The 14784-nt window shown below is 43.3% G+C and overlaps 2 protein-coding genes across 2 annotated transcripts; both read right to left on the minus strand.

Moving 5' to 3' along the window:
- Nucleotides 1-3385: 3385 nt before the first annotated feature.
- On the minus strand, nucleotides 3386-5883 carry LOC308429927 (beta-defensin 4; the record flags this gene model as incomplete). The annotated part of the gene is made up of 2 exons (XM_080928961.1): nucleotides 3386-3519; nucleotides 5826-5883. The coding sequence occupies 2 exons, from the start codon at nucleotides 5881-5883 to the stop codon at nucleotides 3386-3388; spliced, it is 192 nt and encodes a 63-aa protein (XP_080785087.1).
- Nucleotides 5884-10616: 4733 nt separating this feature from the next.
- Nucleotides 10617-11460, minus strand: LOC308430042 (beta-defensin 14; the record flags this gene model as incomplete). Its single annotated transcript, XM_080929135.1, has 2 exons — nucleotides 10617-10762; nucleotides 11403-11460. 2 exons carry the CDS (start codon nucleotides 11458-11460, stop codon nucleotides 10617-10619), a joined length of 204 nt encoding a protein of 67 aa, XP_080785261.1.
- Between the last annotated feature and the right edge of the window lie 3324 nt (nucleotides 11461-14784).

The raw sequence follows: 14784 nt of genomic DNA on the forward strand, positions 1-14784 counted from the left end.
GAAGCAGTCCGGTCAAGAGAGATTGAACCTCTTCTGTTGTTCATAGGCAATTTTATGAGATTGGCTAGAGGGTTACCTGGGAGTAATGTCCCTCTGTCCTGAGTATAGCATGAGGGCAATTGACAGCCTAATGTCTCTCCTGATGTCACCTTGGACATGTCCTCTTTGGCTTGGGAGGTTTAGGGCAAGCCCATGCCCTTGTTGTCCATATTTATAGCAAGAACCCTGTAATTCCTCGACCTTAGAAAACCAGAAAGTGCAGGCATTAGCTGGGGCTGGTCACACAGCCTTTTCCATCATATGGTATTTTTGTCTACAGGCATCTCTCTGATGGTACACTTTGAAGGCCAGCACCAAAACTTCTACCTATGAAGTTGGGAGTTCCCTCTCCTAGTGTCTAAGTTTGGCTGTAATTTCCGAGTAGCTCTGGGAAAAGAAGTATGTCATCACAAGTTGCTTACCTTCTGTGTTTTCAGGGTCTAAATTAGTATATTGTAATAGTGCCTTTGTAAGATGCTCCAAAAACTGAGACTGGTTTTCTTATTTATTTTGGCTGACCTCTTGGAGTTTTTCCAGATTTACTGGTTTTAGAGATGGTTTATGGAGAGTGGCCAGGAGACAGGTTATGAATCTATTTCAGGCTAACATACCACCTAGGGAGTTATAATTCCATGAAGGATCCTGGTCAGATACCATCTCAGATCTGATTGGATATGCTGGATCTGTTTGATGAGTCTCCTCTATATGTATTCTTGCCTGTTCCCATACTCGCCTGCGTTTTCAAGAAGTAAATTATTACTGAGAATTGTATGTACATCACGGAAAGTCAAGCTATATGATTGAGTGATATACTGAAATTCTTTTATGAAGGCAGAAGGATTGGAGATGTAGGATCCCAGTCTGTGTTCTATTTGAGAAAGTTCACTTAGTGAGAAAGGGACATGAACTCTGATTAGACCATCTACCCCAGCAACCTCCCTTAAAGGGAGAACTGATGCTGGGTTAGACTGGGGAGGGAGAGAACTGGGGGGGGGGGGGGGGGGTTCTGCTGTAGACTCAAAATGAGTGATGGGAAGGCTGAAATAGGAGCCAGTGCAGGACGACTAGAGCTGCCTGCAGCTGGAACAGGAGGAGGGGAGGAGTCTTGAGAGGCCAAGCAAGGAGGCTCTGTGGAAGTCTGGTAAGAAGAGGAAGCTGAGGGGGGCTGGGGTTTTAGAACAGGTTGTAGAGACAACTCTGCAGTGGTAAGTGGGCCGATGTTAGCTGGTCTGATGACTGCAGTGTCATCTGGGTGATGTTTCTTAGCTAGAAGTTGAGTTGGGGCACAATAAGACCAGAGAGAAGGTTTGGAGCAATGATAGGTAAAAACTTTGGCATGAGGGACCTCTTTTTATTAACTGGATTGCTTGCATTATGTATGAACGTCCCTTAAAATGGTAGAATCATGTGTCATTAAGTAGCCATTTGGAGTTGTTGTGTAATGGGGGCTTCATCCAGACCTTATTGCAAAGGTGTGTAAATTTGGATACCCTCAAATCAGGCATAAGTTTTAGAGGTTTGAGATTTTCCAGATACATCTCAGAGGGCAACCTGGAGGCACCGCTGAAGTAAGATACCCATTAGGTGGTGGGGATGTTATTGATCTATTCTTACAGGCGTACCAAGGAAAAAAATTCAATAACTAATCAATAACAGCCAAATCTTGATGTGCCTGATTGTCATGTGGACGCCAATAGTTATTGAGTCCTAATTTTTTTTTTTTACCTAAACTTAGGATTTTTGTACAGCAGCAAGAGAAAACAGCTTGTGAGATCAGGAGAGAGGCGTATTCAGGGATGGCCCGAGTGAGAGGGGTCACTAAAACCGCTTAAGAGAGAGAGAACCCAAGGATCAAAGTTCTAAACCAGGGCATCAGCAAGGAGTCTGGTCATAGGGACCTCGGCAGATCCATCTCCTAAGGCTGTAGGGGGTGGCCAAAGCTGTTTGGGAGAAGGGGCCCAGTCCACTGACCAGAACGAAAAACTTACCAATCTACCAATGCTTGTGTGAAGGATTTGGCGATCCACGGGCAGGAAATTTGAGACTACAGCTGGCCTGTCAGGATGAGTTCCAGATCGAGGGTTTAGCCCACATAGCAGTGACCATCCCACATGGTGGACTTTGTGCCCCACAGTAGCATCTGTGGGGCTGCCTGTGGAGCCACAGGCCTGCCTGAGTGGTCCCTAGCAAGTCCCAGGCTTCAGCAGCAATGTTAGTTGAAAACAGCACAAAGTTCACACTTTGGGAGATCTTTATTGAAAGAGGGGAAGAAGCAAGGAAGAGAGAGAGATGGGTCGGGTTCACGCCTTTAATTCAGGCCTTGATGTAGGCAATTCCGGTGATGACTTGCAGATGGTACAGATAAAGCAAAGGGTGTGTGACCATTGCCATGACAACGGACACAGGCGGGTCTTGTCCCTTAAGGATGATATCTTTGCTGGATTCCGAGGATGTGCTATAAACGGTTTCTGATGCTATTACCACCCCCACCCCCAGCTCCACTGGTGTGTACCTGCAGCTCTGGTTCTATCAGAAAACTAAAGGGACCTTTTATTTTTAGAAATGCAACACCATTTAGTTTTTTTGTTTGTTTGTTTGTTTGTTTTTTATTTATTTTGGGTTTTTTTTTTTTTTTTTTTTTGGTTTTATCCATTTTAACTTTAAGGGTCTTTTCTTCAAAAAAACAAAATACCCATTAAAATCTTTTCACAGTTCAGGAAATTTGCTACAAAACCTAGTGAGATCTGCCATCCTCTAGAAAACCCAAATTGATGCTTCACTTCCTGCAGTAAAAGTCATGTGATTCCTGCAACATTCATAAGTGACTTTGAGCATCAGCCAAAAAACAAGTTTATAATACATAAAAAAAATGGATTATTAAGAGTAATTCTTTGAGGACAGTGTCTGCGGAGCCCAGCAACAATGTGAAATGTATGGATTTTCTTCTGCAATCAAAAGGTCAAATGGTGTCCTTGAATAAAAACCAAATACCTATTAATTGTAGATATTTTAAATCACTTTCATGTATTTGTGTGTGTTATATACTATTTGGTGATATGGATGAATATATGAATAACATGTGTGTGAAAGCTGAAGGTAAAGCGTTTTCTTCGATGACTCTTCTTTAAATTGTAATTATCACTACTAATAATCTTAGGTCTATAGTATTTTTCCTGTATGTACCGTGCACAAATGGTCGCCATAACGGTCAAAAAAGGTTCTGTATCCCCTGGAGCCGGAGTTACTGAAGGTAATCACAAGAACTTTAATTTGGTTTGTTTTGTGCATCTTCATGGAAGAGCAAATTCTATTGATTTATTCGTCTCCCTGGTCTTGGTCTTTTTATCTATTTTTTCTTGCAGCATCTGACTTTAGGAAGGCCACAGTTGCCAATCAGTTTAAAACCGCCGGTGCACGGACCCCAACATATGCCTCCATTGGTAAGACATGTTATTGGATTGTTGATCCTTTGGGAAAAGGCTGGAAGGTAAGTAAGAAAACACATTAGACTTAAAAGCCTCCGGTCTGAAATCCAGACCAAGGCACTCTTATCCTTAGTAAATCCCAGCAGCCCCCCCTCCCTTTAAAAAAAAAAAAAAACCCTGGGATGTCTGTTTTAGCCGGACTGAATCCAGTTCTGGCCCCTGCTGCTGTGTAAAGGCTGCTTGTTTCCCTAGGACCCAAATGTTGAAGTGTCTGCTCCACCCCTGACTGACTGGAGTTTCCAGGGACCTCAGTGAGGAGGTCCGCAAAGATTCTGTGTGTGGCCTCTGATAGTTCCCACGCTGCCTGAGTCCTAGTATTGGGCGTAGGGATTGAAAGAAAACACATACACTGGTCATTCGTTCAAGGAGAATACCCTCGAGTTTTACTGAGCAGGTTCTTAAGTAGTGATCGAGACACAATGGATAAGTACCAGATGTTTCTCAGAAGAAACCAGACTGCTCTGGTGGAAAGCCCCTAACCAGGAACCAAGAAGCAATAGCTGCCTTATGGAAGTCCCAGCCCAAGGACAGGGGGCCAAGAGCAGCTGCCAAGGGTATGAACAGGTTCCTGCCACGGTATGTGAAAAGGCTCAGCAGGGGAGAAAGGGTGGCCCAAGGTTAAAGGGTCCAACAGTCCTCAGCTGCTCCACAGCAGCCCTGCCTTCCCTTTTCCAAAGACAAGTCCCTGGTTGTATCATCAGAAACAGCTAGTGGGTGTAAGTGTGTACCTACAAGAGTGCACACACATAAAGAGGCCACAGGTTGGCATCAGACGTGTTCTTCAATTCCTCTCAGCCTCATTTTGTTAGACAGTCTCTCACTGAACCTGGAGCTCACTGACTGGGTGTGTCTGGCTGGCTGGCTAGTGTGCCTCTGGGATCCTGCTTTGATGGGCATTACAGATGGGCACCAGCTCTCTCTGCTTCTTCATGGACACTGGATCAAAACTCAGATCTTCAGACTTGCATACCAAGCACATAATCACTGAGCCATCTTCCTATCTTTAACTAAGACATTCTAACTTCCAGAAACCTATTTTAAACTGAGTATTTGACCCAAACCTCCATGTGTAGGACTTGCCTAATGATAACTTGATTCCTAAGTAACTTACAATGGAAATCAAAAGTAGAAATTAACTTTTCTGATAGTTTCTAATGTCTAAAAAGAGGTCTTAATCTTATCCTTCCTTCTTCCTCTTCTCTTCTTCTTCTCCACATTCGTCTAAATGTCAGACAGAGTAAGTGTTTGGGTGTCTAGTAGAACACAGGGGCTCCTCTGTAAACCAGAATCCATCAGCAAAGTTAGTGAAATTTGGTTTTTTCTCTAGAATTTCTGTCTGATGAAGTTTGAGGCCTTTGCTTTATTCATTCATTTCACATTCTCTCTTAATTGTTTTTAGCTCCATTTCTTGGGGCTGTCTATCCCCTTTCTTCAGTTTGCCTAATGCCAAGTATGTTATACAATGCAGAGCCTGGAAAGATGCTCAGCAGGGAGGAGTGCACACCTCTCCTGCAGAAGAGCAGAGATAGGTTCCTAGTACCATGTCAGGCAGCACATATGTGCCTATAACTGCATCTCTGAGAGACTAGATCTCCTTTTATGGCTTTCTGTAATGACTGCTGCTTGGCCCATACTCATACACAGATCCTTACATGCACATATAATATAAAAAATATAAACATTTTCCACAAGATACAATGTAGGCAGTGTTTGGGAAGTTGTGTTCCATTGCCTTCCCTGAGCTATGGGCCTCATTACCCCTGTAAACATTGTGTGATTAAGGGTCTTTTTGGGGGTAGGGGGACAGGAAGTTCTCAAATAGAGGATGTGCTAGTTATTCTGAGGAAATCTTTCGAGTAGAGACTCTATTCCTTGAACGTAAAAATTTCTAAATGAGTGCCCTTTTTTGAGATAATAATCAAACATTCTTCATGTAATTATTTTTAAGCTACTTATAAGAGACTCATTTCATAATCTTAAGCTTATCACCAGGAGTTAGGAAATAGAAGTCAGGGGCTGCAGATCAGCCCAGCATGAGTCATGTCAGGTTCCTTCAAGGCAATAAGAAATAGTCCTTGGTTTGTGTTAGCAGTTACATAAAACACATTGTCTAAAATGTGCCTAGAGGAAAGAAAAGAGGAAGGTAAGAAGTGGATTTGAGAAAGACAGAAAGAGACAAAAGGCACACACAGAGATACATCTCTCTCTCTCTCTCTCTCTCTCTCTCTCTCACACACACACACATGCTGTAGGGAGCTGTTTCTCATATCCCATTGGGACCACCCTATTTCCCTGCCTCACCTGCAAGTGGAGACAGCAGCACCAGGAGAAATGTGAAGAGAAGGTAATGGATCCTCATGATTGAAGCCTGATGAGATGCAGAGGTGCAGAGAAACTTGAGCTCAGTGCCTTATATAGGACCAGGTGCTGCCTTCTGGGGAGGATTCCACACTGTCTAGAGCCCCAGTAATTACAGTTATGAAACACAATGCACCTTACCTCTTTTGTCAAGGAGTGGCCCTTAAATGTGGGGAGCCTCAGATGATTTCCTCCTTGGTTCCTCACCAAAAACAGCTTCCTGCCCTACTTCTTAAGTACAAGGGACCCATTCTGTCCCAGGACAGACTTACTGGTTACAATTTGACATTACTTGGCTGTTCCTCAGACATTTGACTTGGTCATCTCAGAGTCTGGCTATGATGGGCTTAGGCTTCAGTGGGGACTAATTTCCCATGTCTCAAACTGGACTGAGGAAAAGGAATTCTAGAAGAAAACCTTACCTTGGATAGCACTTACCACACACTAGACTCATGGGTCATTCCCTAGTATCATGGGGAAAAAACATTTGAGACAGGGATTTTCTGTGTAGTCCAGGCTGTCATGGAACTCACTCTGTAGACCAAAGTGGCTCAAACTCAGACATCCACCTTTTTGCCTTCTGGGTCCTGGGATCAAAGGTGTGTACCACCACCTGGTGAATTTTTTTTTTTTTTTTTTTAATTTGTGAAACCGTTTTTCCAATGCAAGGTATGCCAAAGCAATGGAGTGGGGAGGGTGATTAGGAGCAAGTGCACCTTCCTGAAGGCAAGGGGAGGGGGAGGGGGATGGAAGCAGGGTGGGGGAAGAGGATAACATTTCAAATATAAGTACAGAGAGTATCTAATAAAAAAATCGGTGTTAATAAAAAGGGAAAAGAAAATTGTGAATCACAAAACTTCAACAAACCTTTTCCTAATTATCTCATCATATTTTTCTTCAGGGGAAATGTCCTTGTACATCACAATCCTATTTACATACATGAAGAAGTATCTGGTCAATATTCCTATACCTCCCATTTTTACAAGTAGGATCCCATTAGCTATTGATTTCTCTCCCTGGGTCATTTTAAATCTAAAAATGCACTTTGAATCAGGTTAGTGTGGCGATTTACCCATAGACTTTGCTTTACTTTGAACAAGCCGTCTTAAGGAACTCTCATAACACAGGGGAGAGGCTTTGTTGGGCTTAGAGGTTGAAAGAAGGTAGTGGTTCCCACAAGAGCATGCCTAGTATCAATTCTAACTCATGCTCTTCTGGATGACTCAGCTGCCTCCAGTTACTATTAAAGCAATGCACTGTCATTTAAAGATCTACCCACAGGAGTGTGATTTTCCCAGAAAGTCCTGCTGCAATCCCAGGGAGCAATCAGCAGCACACTTTCCTGAATGTGAACTCATTGAATGAGGTAGGCCTTGATTTAAAAAGGAGGCAAAAACAATCTGAAACACGCAGGGGAGGGGCGGGGGGAAGGGAGCAGGCATTGCCCTTTCCCTTCTTCCTCTGAGGACAAATACATCAAGGAGATGGTTTCATCAGCCTAGGTGTTGAGGACAGCGGGTGTTCAGGAACTCTTGTGGCTGTGGCTCATGCGTCTCTCTTTATATGGGCTAAGGTGATGTTTTGTGGCTGTATCCATCCTCAGTCTCCAGATATAGAAACGTCTTTGTTTCATATTAACTTGTCCTAATATTTCCATAGCCTGCAAAATACCCTTTGCTCCCCCATAATACATCACCTAATAAAAAAGTAACTAAGTTGCCCAGAGTATGGGTCAATGATTTTAAGTATGTGTCAATGATCTAAGAAATGGATTTGCAAAAATGTTGACCAGAAAAATCACATATCAATAATTAATATATTTCACTAAGAACGTACTTTTTCCAAATTTATAACAACTAGGATAGTTTCTCATTTGCAAGCCTGTGCTATTGGCCCCCTCAAGCTCTTGCTTTTATTGCCTTTCACAAGTTATAAAGTGTTAATAAAGAATAAAGTTTATCTCCTTGTTCTTGCTATAAGTTCCTTTCCTGGACCCTTTTGTAAGATGACTGCATTTTTGTTTAGCACTGAGCATTGTAGATCTGTAGCTGGCTCTGTTTTGATCATCTGAGTATGAGTCATGCCATTTAATCCTCATCCACAAACCTGTCAGAGAGGACGTACTCAATTTCACACATGAGAACCTCGGGACCTGGAAAAGCTAGAGACACCTGAAATCACCTAGCTACGGAAGTAACAGGGTGGCCATGGGAAAACAAATTCAGCCTGTCTTCAAATTCTTTGCTGCTAATCCCCCATTCTGTGACCAAGGTTTCCTGGTGACTTTACACCCTCATTTCTTTACTGCACAGAGCTGGGTGGGTGCTCTACCAAACACCGCCCTTTACCTGGCACTGCCATCCACCAGTCCCTTCAGAAGAGTGCAAATCAATTCCTCAACTTGCCAGGATTGCAGGCTACTGTCACCTTGTGGTGAACCTTTGTCCATGCTCCCTTAAGATGAAGGTCATCCTTGGCTGCTTATCAAGTTTGATGGCCTTCCTCTTTGAATCACCCTGCGATCACCTTCCACGTGCTAGGATTACAAGCATGAGACCACACGCCTAGGTTTAGTCAGTGCTGTGGATGGAACCCAGGGCTTCCCGAATGCCAGATAAACGCTCTACCAAGTGAGCTACTTCTACAGCCATAATTCAGCACATGTTTTTATTCCGATATTTATTGTTCACTCTGGGAGTGCCACTTGACCCTTTATATGCTTCATCTTCTTCCACGGGAATATTTTTCCTCTAGGCCTTGCTTGGGATAATCCTTTCACACCTCGGCTGCCTAATTCTGGCGTCTCGGCTTCAGTGGGTTCTTCTAACTGCACGACTTTTCTTCTGGTCGTGGACTGTACCCTTCTTTGCCTATCTGGTCATTTCGATGGCAGTTAGCACCTTGGACGACTTGGACTATTGAGTGATGAGTGTTGAACTTAAAGGCGAGCTGGGCTCAGATTTAGATTTTCCTCAGATGACTTTCAAAAATGCTTCTGAAAACGTGTCAGAGCGCAACAGAAACCTTAGTAAAGGACCTGGTAGCGTTGCTGCGCTACTTTGGCAAGGTGGCCCTCTCTGCTCTTCTGGTGGGAATGCATTTTCCAGCCTAGCACGCTCCAGAAACGCCCACACACTTCCTTTCTTGCCTTTTCATTTTGTTCTGGCCATATGATGTTTATTTCTAAGTGTCAGCACTCACCCAGGCCTGAAGTCCCCTCTTCCATTCCAACAGCTATCAAACACTGTGTCGGTCTGAGACCCCATCCTCCTTTCCCCACTTGTAAAGGGAACTGAATTTGTCTCCATGGCTTCCTGATACAGCATTGCTTGCTGATCTTAGGACTCTGCCTCCCTGTGACTTGACTTAGAAACTGCCCTGTGTGATAAAGGTGCCTGTCTTTCTATCACAGGTCTGCACTGGTGGTTGTTTAGTCTGGCAGCAGCCTTTCACATCGTTCTTTTTGTTGAAAGATGAGTTCTATAAACCTGTGAGGAGGGGTGGTTCTTCTGTTCTCCGCTATCCTGTCTGCGCACCCCTCGAACAGAATGCTCCCTGCTAAGACCCCAGATATCCTGTCTGTGCACCCCTCTAATTGCATGCTGCTCTCAGAAAAGAAGACCTCTGGGTTTACCTGAATCACTCTGTACCGACATCTGAGGAACAGCAAATAAAGTGAAAGCATCTCTAAGCTGTATGCATGTCCTTCGACTCAGAGCAGGCTTGTTAAACAGTTGCACTGTCAAGGCACTAAATATCCAGAAATGGAAATCAAGACTGCATTGTTAGGAATTAGGAACCATACAACAAAATGTGGAAGGTGGCCATATGTGAGTATCCACAGATCAAAAACAACTGAAGGCTTCTGTTGGGGCTGTGAATGGCAGAAGACTGGGAATTTGACCATGTTCCTCCTCCTCTTCCCCTTTCACTTTTTTGGGAGATCACAAGGTTGGGGGCAAACCTGGGAGGACTGCAAAGTGAGGGCGATTGGGGTATATAATGTAAACTTCCCAAATAATCAATAAACTCATTATCTTGGGGAAAAAACAAGCAAGAGTCAAAGACAGAGGACTTAGACTTTGTGGCCGGCACATCTAGGGAAAGACTGCGCCTATTGGGGCAGCTTGCTGTCTTGAGGAAGAAGAGACTGTAGGGCAGCTCCTGGGGGCTGGGAGTGCATTATAGTTGAGAACCGTGTGGGTGAAGTGTGCACAAGGCAGGAGGCACCTGAGTAAAGTCCAGAGCAGCAGGAAACCCCGTTTCTCTGAGCAAAGGTTTCAGAAGGGGTAAAGGTTGATCTGGGGGGAACTTTTAGTTTCTGGGGAAAAGACCAGAAAGTTCAAAATATCTAGTAAGACCCAAAGGGGTTATTTCAAGAGATAATAACACCCCTTTCAATGGGGTATAAAATGTACAAATTATAGATTGTATCATATATCCACACATTTTTATATACATGTTACACACACAGGCTTACACTCATGCAAACACTCTTGCACACACACACACATATGCACACACATCCCGTGGACTACTGCAGAAATGCTGCTTCATTCAAATCAGGCTGAGTCTAGTGACTTTCTTAGTTGCCTATTTGTTAACAATGAGCAGAATGTTCAAAGAGATTAAGCTACTAGCTTTTTAAAAATATATTTATATTAATACATTTCCAGGAGGACCTCCCCCACCCTCATCCTGCATGGCAACATTCTTGTTTCACATCTGGGTCTTCTACTTCTTCTTTCGGCAGCATTTCCGACCTCTGTTAGAACATTGACCTATTTGTTCTTCCTTTGCAAGGCAGTTAAGTACCGCACAGCGGCCACCTCGTACTCTACAAAAAAATTTTCGGAGGCTTTTTGGGATGAATGCATCCCCTGCAAGAGGAAAAAAAAAGAACATTTTAGGAAAAAGAGTGTTAGAAAGATGTTGGATCTAGCAAACCGATTTAGTTTCATTTCCCATTTGTTTCTCTTTTCTTATAAAATCACACATAAAGTTAAAGGAGGTCTCAGCAAGAAACAAATGTCTCTATGGGCTGTACCTCGGCTGTAAACACACAGTGGCCTGGTCTATAGGCCTCCCATAAGAACTGGGGATCGAGGCCACCATAGTTGGTAGTACCTTCCAAGCAGCCTAGCGCGTCTCTCTCTACCTCCAACCACTAAGCCCATTGGAGTAGATATCTGTGGGTCTGGGTACCAGACTAAACTGTTCATTTCTGCCAGAATTCAAATTTCACATCAGCTTCCTATGGTCTCATTAATAGTAGTCCCGTGATGAGGTGGGTGGAGAGTTGGCATCTGTGACAGTGTTTAGTCTTTTAAGAGTGTGACAGCACAGACAGAAGCCTGCTTTCAGGCTCTTACTGATTGATGTTGGAAGAAGCCATTGGTGATGTTTGTTTTCCATTCAGCAAATCCACCTGATTTAATGCTCACCCAGAAGTACAAAGAAGATCAGACTAAATTACATGTTACGAACCCTTTCCACCCCTTATTTCCCAACCCCTCTTACCTGGAGCAGGCACCAAGAACAAGATGAGGAATACAAATAGCAGATAATGAAGCCTCATAGCTGACTGCTTCTCAACAAGCTGAGACTGGGCCAAAATGTGTGCCTGTCTACCTATATAACAAGGTCAGCCACAATTACAATTCCTGAAATGTCACCATGATGACAGTATTTCCTGGTGTTTCTTTCCAATGTCTCTCACTTCGAAGAACACGCCCACTCATCCAGGCGCTTACCAGCCTGAAGGGTGTAGTCAAGCTTGCTGGGACTCTCTTGACGTCATCCAGACCCTGGGCATCTTTCCAGATCAATTTCTGGCTGTGGGCACAGAGAGAACTCCTGTGGACAAAATGTTTCTTTTTAGGAATTGCCCTAGGACATGTAGCTTGGGACTGGATTGCCTTTGAATACATTCTTTGCTTTCTGTAGCAATAGGAAAGCCTGAAAGAGACGCGATTGTCTTCTGGGAACCAAATCAGATAAGCTTTGGGCACATTCAGGATTGAGAGACAGAACTAGAATTTAGGGAGTAAAGACAAGAGCAAACGTGGACTATGTTGAAAAGTCTTCACTGTAGAAGCACTTTAGTTTCAATAAAACCTGTCTTATACTTCATCATTGTCTGAAAAGTACCTAGATTCATGAGTTGGGGTGTTTCATTTTATCGGGGGAGGGGGAGAACATCATAGTGATACACATTCATCTTTTCCCTGTACCAGAGAAGCTTACAAAGACACTGAAGACTTCTAGGCATTCTTTACCCATGAGCTTTTAAAAAAGGCCAAGGTTCAGTTAATTCTACTAGGTATCAATTCAGTAGCTGAACAGTCAATATTTGACTAATACACTTGAATGCTTATTGATAATCTATTCAGTCAGGAGATCAAGTCATCACAGAGATCCCAGCTGTTGCAATGTGTCAATGCAACTATAGTGGATCCAAGGTCCAGGGTGTGCTGGTTCTAGGATGGAATGGGTTCAAAATACCGGGATACCTAGGATGGGAAGAAGGACAAAGCTTGATTTCTTCTCTCAAGGATCTTAAAGTGTACTCAAGCCTATGAACAGACGTTCAACTGTAGCATAGGTGCTGAAGTAAGAATAGCACAGACTCAAGCACAGGGCTGTACAAGTGTAAAAACCAGTGATGAGTGAAGATGAGGGTGGAGTGTCCAGAGCAGAGAATAAAAATTTACCACAAAAAATCCCTGGCTCATCCTGAGTCATAGGGCTCACGTTGTGGCAGAGTCAATAATAGTGCAGTCACATGGGCGTGATTTGGCCCCGGAAGCACAATCACAGAGGTGGGAAATGCAGAAGCATTTGGAGAAACAGGGAATAGTGGCCAAGATTTGAGACAAGTCTGTATTTGATTTAGTTAGCGAAGCTTGGTGTGTTTGGGACTAAAGCTAAAATTCAGTTACCTGGAATTCTGATCTAACTAATAATTCCTTACACGAAGACGGAGGAGATGGTCTAAATAAATACCTATTTATTAGCACACAATTTAGCTAATAAATCTAAGGAAGACTGTTTTCTTCTACTCTTAGCATTCTTTAATTGCCTGAAGTTCTTAGTCTCAGGTTAAATCCTCATGAGATTTCCCCCTTGCATGTTAGCGTGTGTGTTGGTGTTGTCTTTCTTCAGATCTTTTTGGGTAGCTATGTTGTTGAGAAATCATTGGTATATCTTCTCTGTCCTTTCTACAGCAGAGATTATGCTTAAGGTAAAGACCTTCTTCCAAATTTCCATTCATCCACATCACCATACTCTGGTGTCTGGCAGACACATATGTGCTTGGCTTTCGAATGAAAGATGAGATTACATTCACACAGGTCACCAACTCCACAGATTTCCAGATCACGGGTTCAAACCCTCAAATTTACCTCAATACTGTCTTTCCAGGAAGCATCATGCTCAGCTTATATTGCCTGAACAAGCCACTACGGTAAGAACAGGGAAAACCAAAACAGCATGGAGAGATGGGGCCTCCAGGGACTACAGGGAGTAGAATCTGAAGACTGTATTGTGCAGAGGTCAAGGCTTGAGCCAGTAAACTCTATGTACAGAGATGAGAGACCAGATCACTGTAGAGAAGGTGCAGGGTTCCCTGGGTAAGCTGGGCAAGTGTAATCTAAGGTTTATATGCACACTCAAATTTGTTTCTATCAGGAAAAAGAAATTAGTGTCCCCTGAATTAAGGAGGTAAGTAAATGGTTAATTCGTAGGGCACAATTTTGAGAAAAGATGAAAAGGGCCTATACAGGCTTCTAAAAACTAGTTCCTCCTGTTTTCTCACTGGCCAGGACTTGTGATCAAGATGAAAAGGCAGAGGTCTGTCCTGCAGAAAAGGGTTAAGGTATGCATGATTCAAAATACTGGGAGCTAAAGCCCCAGATTCATGCTGCAGCAGCTGGTTATACCTATGTTTCTTGCAACTGTGGAAGAAACAGGGTCCTACTAATAGATTCTGGAAAATGGAAGCCTGTGTGAATGTCAGAGGCCCTTGATGCACGCATAAAGATTCAGGGGAGCCCTGCCTAGGCACCCAGAATTCCCAACTCATGGTACAAGCAGCTGGTCCTGAACGTATCCACAGCCTGACTGCATTTCCTAGCACAGTTCCTCTCTATGTGGTTTAGCTTAATGGAGCCAGAACCCACCACTAAATCTCCCAGCTAAATCTCCATATAGGCTCTTGCTCGAGAAAACAGAAACCTTATCCATTCTTAATTCTGTTTTCAGAGAATAATCTCTTTTTGCACCATTACTTCTTTGTTCCTCTCTCTCTCTCTCTCTCTCTCTCTCTCTCTCTCTCTCTCTCTCTCTCTCTCTCTCTCTCTCTCTCTCTCTCTCTCTTTATCTCTCTCTCTCTCTCTCCCCTGCATCTATGGAGGCCTTTACCCATAAATATATGTATATACCTATCATATACTCACCAAGTTACCCATAAACCTACTATTTACTGGCATCTGTCTAAATAAACCATCCAAAATTTCCTTTTAAACTTCAATCGTGTTTTTTACATATTCAATCAACTGGCTTTTTTTTTTCACCTAAATTGGTCTCTTTGCATCATGTAAACTGTGGGGTATATTTGTGTCTGAAGCCACCCCACCACATCAACTCAACACCCAGAAAACATTTAACACACCCTCTCTTGGGACCCTAGGAAGTGAGGATGCACAAGGATCAAACATAAACAGTATTTGGGATCCATGTTCTATGTTAGATGTTAGAAATCCCTCAGAAATCGATGTGGTAATGGAATACACTTTCTCTTTTCTTCAGTCCTGGCTGCTGCTTGTAATTCTTCATGGGTTGTCTCCTCTTTCTCCCATCCCCAATCTTGATACCTGATAACATCTTTAAGAAGTTGACAATT

This window comes from Micromys minutus, assembly GCF_963924665.1.
Source record: "Micromys minutus genome assembly, chromosome: 14".
NCBI lineage: Eukaryota > Metazoa > Chordata > Mammalia > Rodentia > Muridae > Micromys > Micromys minutus.